At 42.9% G+C, this 17,500-nt stretch overlaps 1 protein-coding gene across 3 annotated transcripts in view; it reads right to left on the bottom strand.

Moving 5' to 3' along the window:
* The window catches only part of rab3gap1 (RAB3 GTPase activating protein subunit 1), a 63,558-nt gene that overhangs the window by 32,341 nt on the left and 13,717 nt on the right, over positions 1-17,500 (bottom strand). For all 3 annotated transcript variants that reach the window (XM_047814863.1, XM_027152420.2, XM_027152421.2), the window contains exons 9-15: positions 13,001-13,082; positions 12,711-12,779; positions 10,145-10,218; positions 9,442-9,534; positions 6,322-6,491; positions 4,391-4,501; positions 1,638-1,810 (exon numbers count right to left, since the gene is read on the bottom strand). In XM_047814863.1, coding sequence (XP_047670819.1) covers positions 1,638-1,810; positions 4,391-4,501; positions 6,322-6,491; positions 9,442-9,534; positions 10,145-10,218; positions 12,711-12,779; positions 13,001-13,082 — 772 coding nt within the window. The remainder of the gene's footprint in view (positions 1-1,637; positions 1,811-4,390; positions 4,502-6,321; positions 6,492-9,441; positions 9,535-10,144; positions 10,219-12,710; positions 12,780-13,000; positions 13,083-17,500) is intronic.

Here is a 17,500-nt window from a genome sequence, read left to right as displayed (position 1 = left end):
AGATGTTAAAAGTATTAGAGAATAGAAAGAAATCAAGAAATACCTCCCTCCTCCCTCCCTCCCTAGCATCCCACTTCCCTCCCTCCCCCTCCTTACCCCCCCACCTCCCCTCCTCCCTTCCCCCTTCATTCCTTCCCTTCCCCCTCTCCTCCTCCCTCTCTTTGCCCTGCTCCCTCCATTACTGCCTCCCATCACTCCATCACACTCCATGCTACCTCCCCTCTCCTTCCTCTCTTTCCCCTATCCGTCCCTCCCTCCCTCCCTCCCTCCCTCCCCCCCCTCTCCCCCTCCTTCCTCCCCCCCTCCTCCCTCCCTCCCCCTCCCCTCCTTCCCCCCTCCCTCCCCTCCTCCCTTCCCCCCTTCCTTCCTTCCTTCCTTCCCCCCTCCCTTCCCCCCTTCCTCCCTCCCTCCCTCTCTTTCCCCTTCCTCCCTCCCTCCCTCCCTCCCTCCCTCCTCCCTCCCTCCCTCCCTCCCTCCCTCCCTCCCCTTCCCTCCCTCCCCCTCCTTCCCCCCTCCCTCCCCTCCTCCCTTCCCCCCTTCCTTCCTTCCTTCCCCCCTCCTCCTCCCTCCCTCTCTTCCCCTTCCTCCCTCCTCCCTCCTTCCTCCTCCCTCCTTCCTCCTCCCTCCTCCCTCCTCCCTCCTTCCTCCTCCCTCCTTCCTTTTCCCCCCTCCCCCTTTCTTCCCTTCCCCCTCTCCCCTCCTCCTTCCTCCCTCCCCCGCCTTCCCCCCTCCCTCCCCTCCTCCCTTCCCCCCTTCCTTCCTTCCTTCCCCCTCCCTCCCTCCCTCCCTCTCTTTCCCCTTCCTCCCTCCCTCCCTCCCTCCCTCCCTCCCTCCCTCCTCTCTCCCACTCCCTTCCTCCCTTGAAAAGGAAAAAAAGAAGGAAAGAAAGAGAGAAGACCCCTAAACTGTAACCCTTGCCTGTTACTAACCCACAGCTGAAGAGAAGACGTGATGATAAATCTGCACTGATTACACAAATCACGCTACACAACTCATGAATCCCATAATAAAAGGAAACAGCTGTGAATTTAAGCTCAGCTGAATTAGTCTTAGTAAGAAGCAGGTGATGGTGTGTAGCGTGAACATCCCTTCAGTTCAGGCTGCACGTAACTAAGCTTTTTTAAACAATTAGTGAAGTTCTGATAAACGCCCCAACAAACGATGCACGTCGGCATCAAGTCCCTCGTCGTGCGTCGTGTTCACATCGGAGCTGCAGGGAGTCACAAAGAGTCGATTCCTTGAACCAAGCAACTAAAATCTAAGAACTGAACAAAATGATTCGGAGTCATTTCGAGACTAAACACAAACTCGGCAAGTGAAGCGCATGAACCTCCTCAGGGTCTGATCTCACTCATGATCTTGTAGATCAGACTCTTGTTAAACTAAACTAAATAATTACAAAATTCAGACTAGAATTTAAATGGTGTAACTCTATAATATGGATAAAGTCCCAGTCTGCTGATTAGCACGTGATGAACTAATCTAAAGCCCTTTTGTCTGAAATCTTCCCTGAAACCCTCCCCATGTAATAAAGCTCTGATGTTTTATCGCTCCATAAAAGCTCCTATAAAAACCCCAGACTGTGAGCTCGGGCCTGTAACAGGGCAGAACCTGGACGTGTTGTGACAGCACTTTACCCGTAGATGAGGTAATTGTTCTCCCAGCAATTGCGCATCTCCAGGACAAACTCCTGCCACAGGTGGGCCACAGCTTTCACACCGCCGTGGTAGAAATTCACCAAACACACGCAGAGAGCCAGTCTGTAGGTCAGACTGTCCCACGGAGCCGACTTCAGTGTGCTGAACAGGTTCTGTTCAAGTCAAACACAGGACACATGCTGGTGTTGAAAACTGCACACACACACACACACACCCAAACACAGCAACACACGCACAAACACAGGACACATGCTGGTGTTAAAAACTGCACACACACACACACACACACACCCAAACACAGCAACACACGCACAAACACAGGACACATGCTGGTGTTGAAAACTGCACACACACACACACACCCAAACACAGCAACACACGCACAAACACAGGACACATGCTGGTGTTGAAAACTGCACACACACACACACACACCCAAACACAGCAACACACGCACAAACACAGGACACATGCTGGTGTTGAAAACTGCACACACACACACACACACACACACACACACACACACACACACACACACACACACACACACACACACACACACACACACACACACCCAAACACAGCAACACACGCACAAACACAGGACACATGCTGGTGTTGAAAACTGCACACACACACACACACACACACAAACACAGCAACACACGCACAAACACAGGACACATGCTGGTGTTGAGAACTGCACACACACACACACACACACACACACACACACACCCAAACACAGCAACACACGCACAAACACAGCACACACACACTCACACACACCCAAACACAGCACACACACCCTCAAACACAGCAACACACGCACACCCAAACACCCCCAAACACAGCACACACACCCCCAAACACAGCACACACACCCCCAAACACAGTGCACACACACCCCCAAACACAGCGCACACACCCAAACACGGCACACACACACCCTAAACACAGCACACACACACCCCAAACACAGCACACACACACCCCAAACACAGCACACACACACCCCAAACACAGCACCCACACACCCCAAACACAGCACCCGCCCACACACACACACACACACACCTGCCCAAACACACCCTCAAACACACCCATACATTCGCCTGCACACACACACACACACATTCTCAAATACACCCAGACACAAGACATGTGCCCAACACACACCCAGGGACCTAGAAGCACCAGAAAGCAAACACAAAACCGACTATATCCCGTCCCGTGTCCCGTATGATGATCTGTTTGAACCTTGCCAGTCCAACATTGTTAATAACGATCAGAGACGAACTCCAGAGTTTTGGCTACATCTCATTCCTGGTTTTACTGATATCACTCATTACATGTAACACTCCACAGTCAATAAGCTCACTAATATCACACAGCGTATTAAAACAAAAAGCCAGTGAAAAAAAGGTATACTTCATTAACTTAATTGACCGCTTCATTTAATTTAACTTGTACGGTGAAATCCAAATGCCCTCTGCCATTAACTGTTGGGGTTGCATCATTAATCCAAATTTTATTCCGTCGATTCTTAAAGCAGATATTTGCTTTGCAAAATCCTATTAAATTCAAATCTATCCCAACATCCTGTTTATAGACCATGTGCTTCATTTACTAGTAACACAACAGTGCACTCCTAACACCCGGTGTTAATCGTTATTGCCCTTACGCTCAGGACACACTGTTTCGATTTCTATTAGTGAAGAATAATGGAATCTTATTTCAGGGAATAAAGAAGAAAAAAAACAAAAACACAATTAAAATGCGTCCTTGGTATCAGACGGTTTTTTTTTGGTTGGCAACTTGAGTGAAACAAACGCTAATCGTCCTAAGGTTTTATTCACCGATGACTCGCTGCTGAGACTCTAAGTAGATAAAATTAAAGCAATGGAGAAAGATAAATAAATAAATAGATAGATAGATAGATAGATAGATAGATAGATAGATAGATAGATAGATAGATAGATAGATAGATAGATAGATAGATAGATAGATAGATAGATAGAACTAAAGATTTCATTGACAATAAGAAAAAAATTACTCATGACAATAAAAAGGTAATAAAATCAAGGCAGTGGGAGAAAAATAATAAATAAATAAATAAATAAATAAATAAATAAATAAACAAACAAACAAATAAATAAGTAAAAATTCAATAAATAAGTACAAATGAAAAATTCAACAAATTAAATAGATTAAATAAATCAATTAAAAATAAATCAATTATATATATATATATAGATAGATAGATAGATAGATAGATAGATAGATAGATAGATAGAGAGAGAGAGATTCATGACAATAAAAAAAAAACAGAAAGAGATTCATGAAAATATAAATAGATTTACGACAAATAAAATATTACTTTAAAAAAAAATATTACTTTAATAATACACAAAATTATATAATTATATTACTTTCCTTTAGTCAGAAATGATTTAAACCTAATGAATTTTTAGGGCATGAGATTTCAAGTTTAAAGCCTTTTATTATTGATGACCTCGAAGGCGAAGCTGGAACTGAGCTTCATCCACTGTAAATCTGTTGTTTGTGGCGATATTTAAAATTTTTTTGGGGGGATCAGATTTCACAAATTTATTCAAGATCTTATTGGGCTGAGGCTTGCATCATATCTAAAATAAATAAATAAATAAATACTCCTTGAAAGATAACGCAATGCCACGAGACGTAACGTGTAAAAACCAGGCTGAACTTACGTAGTCCTCCGTTTCTTTATCTTGATCGCTCTTTCCTCTTTCCGGGTTCGATGGCGCTGCTCTGGCTTCGTTCGAGTCCGATTTGTCCAGCGCAGAATCTGGGAAGAGATACTAACAGAAACACGTGCAATCAGCGAGCACATCTTTTCCCCTTCACACATCTTGCAAATGAGAATGTGATGGTTGTAATAACTGTTTTTGGTGACATTTTCTAATCCTCGGCTCCTCGTCTACAAGCACGGATGCAATTAGTCTTGCAAATCAATCGACTCTTAATTGGTCCCAGACATAAAAAGACTCATTAGCAAAACTCGCAATCGTGACTCACCAGTTCGGTTGTAATCTTCACTTTGAGATGGTACAAAAAACACACACTAATCGCAGCAACGTTTCATTCACAGATGAGTCACTGCTGAGGCTCTGAGCCAATAAGATCAAGGCGATGTCAGAACGATAATAAAATAAAATACAAATCGTGGATTAAAGGCTCCATGATATAGAAACTCTCATGACAAATTTGTAAAGATGATAAACAATACACACACACACACACAAAATCAGTATGTTTCTTTGAAGCATATGAATTATTTAGTATTAATTTATTTATTTATTTGCAGAATTTAAACTACTTTGCAGATTAAAGCCGTCTTAACGATGACCTCGAACCAATTCAATCCACAATGGTTCTTCACAACGAATAGATATAATTATATATAATAAAGTCGCCGTAATCTTTACTGACATTAGTCCTATTCGGACGGGATTAGTTTTACGTGGGGACGTGGGGGGGGGGGGGGTAAAGTAATTATTACCAGAGCTTCTCGGTGATTTTAGTCCCGTCAGAATGCGCCATCTCGGTAATCATTACGGACGATGTCAGTAAAGATCACGGCGACTTTTACCTTCTGTAAAAAGGTCCGGAAAAATGACCTCAGGTAATACTGATCCCGTCCGAATAGACCCGCTGTAAATATGTACGGTAAAATTCCGTCATTTGCTGTTTAACAGTAGTTTTTGGCGCATTTTTCAAGCATGGAGGCGCCATGTTGTCTGTTTGCGCACGTGATAACAGGAAGCGACGTCATACGCACATGACGACAAGGAGGTTACTGTGGTGCGTAAAGCGAGTTACCCCTCCCACTTCTGCTAGTTTTACTGAGACGTCTTTTCCCGTGCGAATTGGCCAATTAATATTACAGACGTCCTGAGGTAAAATTGCAATACTCCACGTCCCCACGTAAAACTGATCCCGTCCGAATAGGGCTTTTGACAGGTTAGTTAGTTAGTTAGTTGGTTGGTTGGATTTCCCTTAAAGAAAGAAAGCAATACAAAATATTATGAATTTAGTTAATTGTCCTTAAACAATTCCATCACAAAGCACATAAAAGCACAGGTTGGGTTTCATTAGGCACAGAGTATATAATATAATATATGGGACATTTCTAGTACTATTTCAGATTTCCGGCACGTAAGATGAAGCGGTTTAGCTGAACAGCACTTTAAGCTCATCATACTGATGTCCTCCACAAAGATAATATCAGTGACTTCAAGTTTATGCCTGTGTGCGGAACTTTATATCGAGGACTTATTGCTGCTCGTCTAAATTCAGAGTGGTAATGACATGAGGACAAAAAGACCGACGAAGGATTTCTCCACAAGGATTATACACAGTATTATTCCTCCATCACTCTCAGAAGAAGCTCCACTCTTCAGGGAAGGCTTGCCACCAGATTTTGGAGTCTTGATCAGGGGCTCAGGTCCTGGGATACGAACTCAAAACCTCCTGATCATTAGTCCACTGAGCTCCCGTTTCTCTGAATATACAACACTATAACTTGTTCTGTATTACAGCTCAACACTGAGCACAGTCGTGTGTGTGTGTGTGTGTGTGTGTGTGTGTGTGTGTGTGTGTGTGTGTGTGTATGTCTCACCAGTAGGATAGAGTTGAGAACGTCGTTATTAAGCGGCGACTGATCGGTGCGGCGGTGTCGGCTGATACGTTTGCGTGCGCTGTGCACCATGTTCGAGACGGACAGCTTGGGGATCGGCACCGCCGTGGGCTCCGTCAGCTTCGACAGCGCTTGAGTGATGTCGTTGTTTTCTGAAGAAGTCGGAGAGCCGTAAATAAACAAAACTCGTTCCTGTATCTACAACATTACTGGTATCATTACTCGATGCATACGATCACCCGACCCATGTGACGGAACGTGTGGTGTTATGGTCAAATGAGGCTAACGCAGAACGGTGGTAGAAGCGTCAGGCTACGGAGCTCTAGATAAGATCGAGGGGAATAAATCTGGCACCAAACCTGCCTTTTTTAGACATCTGAAGGAAAATCTCATCACCCAAAACATTTATCTAAAGAAGCGGCTTTTGTATCCACTTCATTTACTTGCAATAGCGTTTACTTAATTTTTTATTTTTTGCACAATTTCAACAACTTTGCAGATTAAAGCCGTCTTAACGATGACCTCAAACCGTTCAATGCAAAACTGTTCTTCACAAAGAATAGACATAATCAAAGTCAGAACCCACTGTGAATCGAGTTAAGAAATGTATTTCTTTATTCACTTGTATGCCACAGCACTATATTCTTGATTCTATTTGGTCAGAAAGTGTTGATTCATGATTCTGATTTGGTCAGAAAGTGTTGATTCGTGATTCGGTCAGAAAGTGTTGATTCGTGATTCTGATTTGGTCAGAAAGTGTTGATTTGTGATTCGGTCAGAAAGTGTTGATTCGGGATTCGGTCAGAAAATGTTGATTCGTGATTCGGTCAGAAAGTGTTGATTCGTGATTCGGTCAGAAAGTGTTGATTCGTGATTCGGTCAGAAAGTGTCGATTCGCGATTCGGTCAGAAAGTGTCGATTCGCGATTCTGATTCGGTCAGAAAGTGTCGATTCGCGATTCTGATTCGGTCAGAAAGTGTCGATTCACGATTCTGATTCGGTCAGAAGGTGTCGATTCGCGATTCTGATTCGGTCAGAAGGTGTCGATTCGCGATTCTGATTCGGTCAGAAGGTGTCGATTCGCGATTCTGATTCGGTCAGAAGGTGTCGATTCGCGATTCTGATTCGGTCAGAAGGTGTCGATTCGCGATTCTGATTCGGTCAGAAAGTGTCGATTCGCGATTCTGATTCGGTCAGAAAGTGTCGATTCGCGATTCTGATTCGGTCAGAAAGTGTCGATTCGTGATTCTGATTCGGTCAGAAAGTGTCGATTCGTGATTCTGATTCGGTCAGAAGGTGTCGATTCGTGATACTGATGCGGTCAGAAGGTGTCGATTCGTGATTCTGATGCGGTCAGAAGGTGTCGATTCGTGATTCTGATTTGGTCAGAAAGTGTTGATTCGTGATTCTGATTTGGTCAGAAAGTGTTGATTCGCGATTCTGATTTGGTCAGAAAGTGTCGATTCGCGATTCTGATTCGGTCAGAAAGTGTCGATTCGTGATTCTGATTCGGTCAGAAAGTGTCGATTCGTGATTCTGATTCGGTCAGAAGGTGTCGATTCGTGATACTGATGCGGTCAGAAGGTGTCGATTCGTGATTCTGATTCGGTCAGAAAGTGTCGATTCGCGATTCTGATTCGGTCAGAAAGTGTCGATTCGCGATTCTGATTCGGTCAGAAAGTGTCGATTCGCGATTCTGATTCGGTCAGAAAGTGTCGATTCGCGATTCTGATTCGGTCAGAAAGTGTCGATTCGCGATTCTGATTCGGTCAGAAAGTGTCGATTCGCGATTCTGATTCGGTCAGAAGGTGTCGATTCGCGATTCTGATTCGGTCAGAAGGTGTCGATTCGCGATTCTGATTCGGTCAGAAAGTGTCGATTCGCGATTCTGATTCGGTCAGAAAGTGTCGATTCGCGATTCTGATTCGGTCAGAAAGTGTCGATTCGCGATTCTGATTCGGTCAGAAAGTGTCGATTCGTGATTCTGATGCGGTCAGAAAGTGTCGATTCGTGATTCTGATTTGGTCAGAAAGTGTCGATTCGCGATTCTGATTCGGTCAGAAAGTGTCGATTCGCGATTCTGATTCGGTCAGAAAGTGTCGATTCGCGATTCTGATTCGGTCAGAAAGTGTCGATTCGTGATTCTGATTTGGTCAGAAAGTGTTGATTCGTGATTCTGATTTGGTCAGAAAGTGTTGATTCGTGATTCTGATTTGGTCAGAAAGTGTTGATTCGTGATTCTGATTTGGTCAGAAAGTGTCGATTCGCGATTCTGATTCGGTCAGAAAGTGTCGATTCGCGATTCTGATTCGGTCAGAAAGTGTCGATTCGTGATTCTGATTCGGTCAGAAAGTGTCGATTCGTGATTCTGATGCGGTCAGAAAGTGTCGATTCGTGATTCTGATTTGGTCAGAAAGTGTCGATTCGCGATTCTGATTCGGTCAGAAAGTGTCGATTCGCGATTCTGATTCGGTCAGAAAGTGTCGATTCGTGATTCTGATTTGGTCAGAAAGTGTTGATTCGTGATTCTGATTTGGTCAGAAAGTGTTGATTCGTGATTCTGATTTGGTCAGAAAGTGTTGATTCGTGATTCTGATTCGGTCAGAAGGTTGTGATTCGTGATACATAACTCTAATGTTTAATGCTTAAACACATGATCTGTAAACTCCACATCAGACAAGGCCTTTAACTCTTTTTCCCTAGAGACCGAAAATGGAATGTGTGCTTTTTTTTGTATTCAAGTTCAGCATTGAATTTCCTTGTCGAGGTTGTTAACGGCTTATATAAAAGTAGACCCGGCTTATTAGCTAAATCTCTCATGTTTAATTGTTAATTCACTTTGAAAATCAGTAGCTTTAAAAAAACGCCAGAGATCTTTGGAAAACGGTCAATTTAACCGACTCTGGAGCTCCGTTTCTGTTATGGAGTTTATTACGCTTCAGTCGTTTAAGTCCCCAGACACGTGGTGTATTCAAAATCTCCATGTATGTTGAAAATCACGGTGCTTTCATCTACCAGCACTAGAATCCACAGCTCTAACATAAGCTTTGTTAATGAACAGCAGATGAAAATGTTAAGCGCTTCAACCTTCCAGAAACTGACCTTTGCCTTCCTCCTCGGCCAAACTCCTTCCCAGTATCTCATCCGTGGACTCCTTCCGGCCGCACAACTTGAAGAACTCCATAAGGAAGTCACCTGGGTTTCAAAAACGGGTCGATCAAGACATCTGACATGGAATCTGTCCGATCTGACGTTCTAGATGTTCTAACAAAAATGCGATAGCGAGCAGCATCGCTTTAAATTCCCTTCATTTGTTTCTTCCTACAAAGAATTTCTTAAACACTTTTCCTGGAGTGTCATTTTGACGTAGCTCCATAAAGCTGAAGCAATCAGACAGATGGATTGGACAAAGAAAAATCAGACATGTCTTTATTTTTTTCCTTTTTCTCTTTATATTAGTGTTTGAACAGAACACTACAGATGGCAAAACCTACACCTCTCTACCTCTTACCTGTATTCTACCTTTCTAGTTAACTTCACGATGTCATCGGTGTGGGCTGCGGCGATTAAACGGCTAGTGGGTTTGCGATTAGACTTTTCGCAAACATTCTCTCATGCAAAGCCCAGAAAAATCTGGCAGGATAACGAGACACATGGCCACTCATCCTCTCTCACTCTCTCTATATTTTTTTTAACACCTTGATTCGATCCTTGCTGTGATGTTTACTCAATAAAAAAAAAGCCTGTCCTTAAAATAAGAACGGAATTATAATAGTATTAAGTACAAGAAGTGAGATGTTCTTACCAAGCAAACACTGAGGGTTGTCCGCTTTCCGCACTCTCACGGACCACTGAGGAGCCTGAAGTGGGTCTAAATCACTGAGAAGAAAGGAGACGACCAGTGAGAAAATCTCCGTTAAAAATAAACCTTAGGATTAAAAGTTGACACCAAACCAAAACCTGTGAGATGTTTGAAATCGTACTGATTTTCTTTAAACGCGATTTAAAATATCTTTTCGTTACTGAGTCACTAAAAATTCAGAAATATTAAAAAAACAAACAAACAAAAAAAAACAACAAGAAATCTTCGTTTTTCTTGGTTTCGTGTTTTTTTTTTTTTTACGCCAAACGAGTCGAGTTTAGCTTTCAGGATTTTTTTTTTTAGACGACGTGATGATCCCGTAGTACATTTTGTAGTATTTACGATATTAAACCATTTTTGATTTGCATTACATCCATTAGAATTCTGAAATAAAAATGCTTCTTTTCATTCTTAATTTTTCCTGGTTTCAATTTCTGACACCAAACAAATACATTTTAGTTTGAAAATTCAGTGACTTTACTATTTTTTTTTTTTGGCCGCCAAATCTGAACGTTTATTCCGAAAACTCTAAAATGCCGAATCAAACGTAGGCTAAAACATTTCATAAGCAGGTGTATGACAACACGTTAAATTACCAAATTTACTACGTTTAAATACCGATTTTTTGTTTGTATTTTTTTTCCCTCTAATACACATCTCTGGATTGGACTAAAATTTGGGACAATATGAAAAAAATAAAAAATAAAATAAAAAACAACAACACGATAATCGACATCACGTTCTCTTGACAAATTGACGGCGATAATAAACACCGTTACTTATCAAAGAAGAACAGAATAATTGGTGATGTTTTCTACACTTACGGGCAAAAAAAATTCATGAGATGCTCAAGCTGGATTTTTTACTTTATAAGCGAAAAGACAAAAAATAAATAAATAAAAAAAATTAAAAAAAAATTAAAATAAAAAGAAATAAATGTTCGGTTTAACAGCTGGACATTCTGGTTTGAAGAAACACAATGAAGTGAAATTATTTAAATTAATAATCAGAGTGGACTAAAGAGGAGCAGCCATGGAGCGAGGAAGGAGGGATAGATGGATGGATCGATGGATCCGAGGTGGGAGTAAGTCACACATGTGCAAGTCACGAATGTCAAGTCAAAGTCGAGTCGAGTCTTTTTTTTTTTAAATATTTGTCAAGCAAGTCTCAAGTCTCAAATTTGCGACTTAGGTCTGACTCGAGTCAGGTCGAGTCCCTCATCTCTGAATCATTCACCTCAAGTCCGAGTCAAGTCTCGAGTCATGAATGTCAAGTCAAAGTCGAGTAGAGTCTTTTTTTGCTATATTTGTCAAGCAAGTCTCGAGTCTGACTCGAGTCAAGTCATATAATTGTGTAGCTGTGACGTCCAGTCACTCATCCATCCCAGAGATGGGGGACTGGAGTCATCTCTGGGATTGATGAGTGACTGGACGTCACAGCTACACGCCGGGCGTTGATACGTCACATGCTACGTCACAGCGAGTATCAGATGATCACCGTATTGTACGCCAGGCTTCGCTTTTCCCTCTTTTTTTTCCCTGTATGTTGTCTGATCTAGACCAGGTCGTAACAAGAGATCCTCAGTGTTCTCGCCATTAAACTACAATTCCTAGATTTATTCAATAGGAAGAATTTTTTCACGTTTTTACATCATTTCAAGCCTGCAGCTGTGTTCGATGCTAAAGATTGCATTAGCAGGTTTCTCGAGCATAACAAATGTTTAATGATCCTTCAAAAAGGAGCGAAGGTTCTTAACCTGTTAATGAAGAATAACCGTATTTGATGCCCCGGGTAAAAATAACGGCAGGTTTAAAAACGCTGAACGGCTTCCTGCGAAAAATTACGTTTTGCAGTTGATTTCTGGAGCACTTTTTTTTTGTTGTTGCATTATTTTCTCGCTCCTTATCCGCAGGTGAGAGGATTTTTTTTCCTACTTAAAAACACCCCCCTAAAAAAAGCCGTTTTCAGAAGCGAGAGCCTTCATCGCCGCTGAACTGCTGACGGGAAGAGCGCAAAAACTGGCGTGAACGCCACGCGACGGCTCGGTGAGCGGCGATGTACTTAAATTAAAAAAAGGAAAGAAAAAAAAAAGAAAAGTGTAAAATCATTCGGTGCCAATTAATTGCAGCTCAGGCGGCGTCCGGTGCTGGTGTCGAGATACAAGGCTCAAACCCAGCATGCTCACGTGCGCACACACACACACACACACACACACACCTCCTTCCACCCCCTCGAACACTGTGCTGGAGCTGCGAAAAATTATTATGGGTAACAGGTTCTTCGAGAGGTGACAAAAAAAATGAATTTGGCGCAGACATCATCGGGGTGTTTTGAATTTTCGCACCTGCTGCATATTCATGCGTCGTCACCCGACACCCCACCCCCCCTCCCCCATCACCTCCCACCCTCCACCCCACCCCCATCTCCCAAACAACACTGATTACCTCATCGCACACATTTCCCTTCCTTTCTTCTTAAACTTTATGGATTAGAAACATCTGGTACTCACGAATATACGTCGTTGTCCACGACGATGCCTTCGGTCAGTTGCGGCCATGTCGTCGCGAGGTGCAGCTCACTGGAGGTGGGGGGAAAAAAACAAAACAAAACAAAAAACGGATTTAATTCTAATTCATTTCTCTTAAATGTCTCAAAGCGGGACTGAATATTTATATCGAGATATCTCTAAGTGGATTCGGTCTGAATTTATTAGCAATGATTTCTGTTATTTAATTAAACGCGTGTGTGTGATGGCTTTGAAATAAAATATGGAAATGGTTTACGGTGTTGTGCCAAAACCTTATTGGATCCTCGCAGGCGCCGAACGGAAGTTTGCCGAACTCGACGCCTCCGACTTCTCCGGCGAGCAGGGCGTCAAAGTCTGCAATAAAACGTAATATATGACTATCGGTGTAATTTTAGACTTTATTTCTGCGGGTTATCCAGCCGTAATAATACAGCGCACGCGTCCCTCGCTCTTCTCCCACATTAATCCATTAAGGTATAATTGGAAGAATATCATTAGGCTGAATAAATATCTCAAGTGCACCTTAATACAGAGGTAAACATTCATGCCTTGATGAATCCGCTGAGTAAACATCATCTTAAGGCGGTTCTGTTCGGTGCTGCGAGAGAGATATGACTCCATGGCAACAATGAAAAAGCTTTGGGGCGTAATAAAAAAATACGCCGTCTACGGCTCTAACGCGGTGAGGAGGGAGTGCAGGCTACAGCGGAGGTACGGGTTTAGGATGGAAAAGAAAAGAAAAATAAACAAACAAACAAACAAACAAACAAACAAACAAAAAGGCAATTTCAGATGTTCAAAGGAAACGTGTCTAAAGTTTAACTTTACCAGCAGGTTGGACCTTCTGCTAGTGCTGACGTGACTCGCGGTATAATTAATAAATAAAAAAAATAATAAACATTCCATATCAAATGATTGACGGGTTTCCAAAATAAAGCAGATATGTTAAGAAAATGGAGAGAAATCACTTCACGATGAACTTTATTTCATTCCTTAGCATTAAGATCCTATTGATCACTCTTATGCCTCTTTTCAACCGGAAAGAGCTAGCCCTGGTGCTGGTTCAAAGTTGATTCCACTGGCAAACCTTCTAAGAACCGGTTTGCCTTTCCACCGGTTAGAGAGCATCACAGCGCCGAGTGTGACGTCACTGTATACGTGTCACGTGTCCCAGCAACGTTAGCGCAGCAGCGACAAACACAAACACAACAACAATGGCAGATGTTGCTTTACTGTTAATGCTCATGGCTTTGTGAACCTACATCGGCATCCAAACGCGGCGAATAAAACGTGTACGTGCAGCTCCGTGTAATCTGTATAAACGGAGGTTATAATCGATAAAGTACATAACGTTATTTTATCGTTAACACAGAAAAAAATTAGCCTTAGCATGTAGCTACCTACTATCATGTGTGCTGATAATATATCATATCGCGGTAAAGTAAAAGTGTATTAAACATTAGTTTACTTAAGGTACATTATCAAATGCGCTAACAGTAGCCCCGCCCACAGCTCCTGACGCAAGCGGTTCTTAAGTCTAAACCAGTAACGTTTTGGTGCTACTTAAGAACCACTTTTCCTGGTTCGGAGCCGGTGCTTTGGCGGTCGAAAAAGAAAGAACTGGTTCTAAATTAGGCTCCGAACCTGCACTCAAACTGCCTCGGTGGAAAGGGGGCATTAGTGCCACAGCATGCTTGAACTCTCGAATCTGATTGGTTCGAAGGTGATGATTTAAGCAGTGGTGGCTTTCTGTTTGGTTGCTGGTAGTGGTTAGTTAATTCAATGCACCCCTGACTTCCTAAGCTGGGATTTGATCTGTAAAGTTTGTGTCAAACACAGGCTTCTAATTTTCAGATACAGGTTTATATTCGTTCTTCATTCAATGATCATGGTTATCGTTTCCATGGTAACCGCTCTCTCACGAGGACTCCGTGTTGTACTGGATGCTGCACGCACTATTAATAGTCATCGCCGTCTTAATGATTTAACGAAGGAAAAATTAAATCATATCAAGTTTCTCAAAGAAGGTTTTTTTGCTTGTTTTTTGGCAGGACATTTAAAGCTGCTATGAAATAATATATTATCACAGATAACAAAGAGGAAGCATTTAAATATACTGTATACATTCTGGGAGTGTGACGATAGTACGACCTGCGTTAAGTGAAAATGAATCAAATTACACAAACAATTATTGGGAAAAACTTCCACATGGTCTCTGACTACGTCTCCGGAGCTGCTGTAATGTACACGGTCGTTGTGGACACCTGGGAAAACGTGGACGAGTCTTCTCCTAGTTGAGACTTGAAACGATCCTCATTAAGAGCCGAATTCTTCTGGTGCACTTGGTCTTCTCAGTGGTCTTCTCTCCGTTTTATTCCATGCTTTGTTCTACCTTTATTTATAGACTTGGGTCAGCGGTGACTCAAGCTGTCAAGGCTCAGGGTTGTTGATGGTAGGGTCGGGGTTCAAGCCCCAGCAACGACATGCTTTTATAAGAGCTCAGTTTCAGCACTACAGTGAAATACTTTCTTTGCATATCCCAACTTTTGAGGTTGAGGTCAGACCACAGGGTTGGCTAGGATGTAGTGCCCCTTGAGCAGACAGGGTTAAGGGCCTTGCTCAAGGGCCCAACAGTGGCAGCTTGGCAGTGATGGGGCTTGAACCGATGCTAAGATCAACAACTCAGAGCCTTAACCAAACATTTTTCCTTTACTCACGATCCTTGTCCTGTTTTATTCCTTCCATCCCTCCAAATCGTGCTAAAACACGTGTACCGTACCGTGAGTCAGAACAAGGCCATAAGGGCAGCCGGTGGCATTGACACTTCTAGACGACGTCAATCAGCACATTATGAGCGAACTGACTCCTCTGAGAAATGAACCTGACACTCGCAGAAGCATAAGACTTATAGCTTTGTACATAACAATGGAAGTGTAATAGCTAAACATGTTTAAAGTCCACTTAGCGAGCTCCATCGAGCTGGTTTGTCATCTACGACAGATCAAACAACTGGACCCGATTACATGCACATTTATTCATTAATTCATCAACTGAATAATTATTCATTATCACTTGAAAGCGACTTTCAAAGCGGACTGGATCCAGACGAAGCAGGTGATAATTAAGAGTTAAGATAAGTTCACAGGTCTGGCGGCGGCTCGCAGCAGCGTCGAGATTTAAACTCACAACCTTCTGGCCTTTCGATAAAGCAACAAAATGTACCTGCTGATTGAGGGCTGCAAAATAAATAAAGGTCTCCGATAGCATCTTAACTCCAGTGGCATTATTGAGCACTAAGCACGTTGCCTTATTTAAGGCTGGATGCATTGCTGTGTGAGAATGGGGGTGGGGGACGGGGTGGGGGATGGGGGGGACGGGGGGGGGGCTGTGGCAGAAAAATTAATCAGGGTGTTTATAATAAACAGAGCAGGAAGGTCCAAGAAGCGAGAGCAAGACATGAAGGGAAAGGAAAGGAAATAGGAAAGGTAAGGAAATGAAAGAAGAAGTGAAAGGAAAAGGAAATGAAAAAAAGGAAATAGGAAAGGAAAGGAAAGGAAAGGAAAGGAAATAAGAAGTGAAAGGAAATAGGAAAAAGGAAAGAAAAGGAATGGAAAGAAAAGTGACGGAAAGGAAAGAAAAGAAATGGAAAGGAAAGGGACGGAAACGAAAGGAAACAAAATAGGAAAGGAAAGGAAACAGGGAAGGAAAAAGGAAAGGAAATAGGAAAAAGGAAAGGAAAGAAAAGGGAAAGGAAAGAAAAGGAAATGGGAAAGGAAAGGGACATAAAGGAAAGGAAAGACAGGAAATAAGAAGTAAAAGGAAAGGGAAAATAGGAAGGGAGAGAAACAGAAAGGCACAAAGATTGAAAGAAAGCCCTTGGGAGCTCATGTGCAGCCCCGACAACAAAAAACCTCTCCAGCACAGGGACAGCTGAGTGGACTAAGGCCCTGCCAAACTGCCACTGTTACGCTCCCCGTTTCAAACCTCCCCGCTTCAATCCTCTACCACTTTAACCCTCTCCGCATCAATACTCCCCGCTTCATCCCGGTCTGCTTCAATACCCCCCCGCTTCATCCCGGTCTGCTTCAATACCCCCCCCCCCGCTTCATCCCGGTCTGCTTCAATACTCCCCGCTTCATCCCGGTCTGCTTCAATGCCCCCCGCTTCATCCCGGTCTGCTTCAATGCCCCCCGCTTCATCCCGGTCTGCTTCGATACTCCCCGCTTCATCCCGGTCTGCTTCAATACTCCCCGCTTCATCCCGGTCTTCGTCCCTGCTTCAACCCTCCCCCGCTCCAATCCTTCCCGATTCAGGACTAAACTAGCTGGGACACTGTAACTGTAAAAGGCCACAAACTAACCACACACAGTTCTGATGCGCAGCAGCATAAGAAGCAAGCAGCAGGTCTAAAAATGGTTTATATTTAAATTTTATTTTTAAGTTACCAAAAATAGGGGAATCACAGCCACGTGTCTACTGTTACTACCCCAAACCTCATGTCCTGTAATGTCTTCTTCTTCTTCTTCGTCCAAAACAATCTGTCAAACCTGAACTTTAACCTCCTTGATGTGAAAAAGACTAAAACAAAATTGTTGTGTTCCCGAGAACATTCCAGTGTTTATGTTGTTACCATAGAAACAAGAGCATTGCTTGCAGCTGGAACTAGTGTCAGAGTGCCGTTATAGACAATACATCAACAGCTTCTGACCAATCTGGTTCTAGAAAAGCACACACACACACACACACGCGCGCACACAAGCACAAACACGCAC

Source organism: Tachysurus fulvidraco, chromosome 6, assembly GCF_022655615.1.
Source record: "Tachysurus fulvidraco isolate hzauxx_2018 chromosome 6, HZAU_PFXX_2.0, whole genome shotgun sequence".
Taxonomy (NCBI): Eukaryota; Metazoa; Chordata; class Actinopteri; order Siluriformes; family Bagridae; genus Tachysurus; species Tachysurus fulvidraco.
This window is presented reverse-complemented; position numbering and strand designations above follow the sequence as displayed.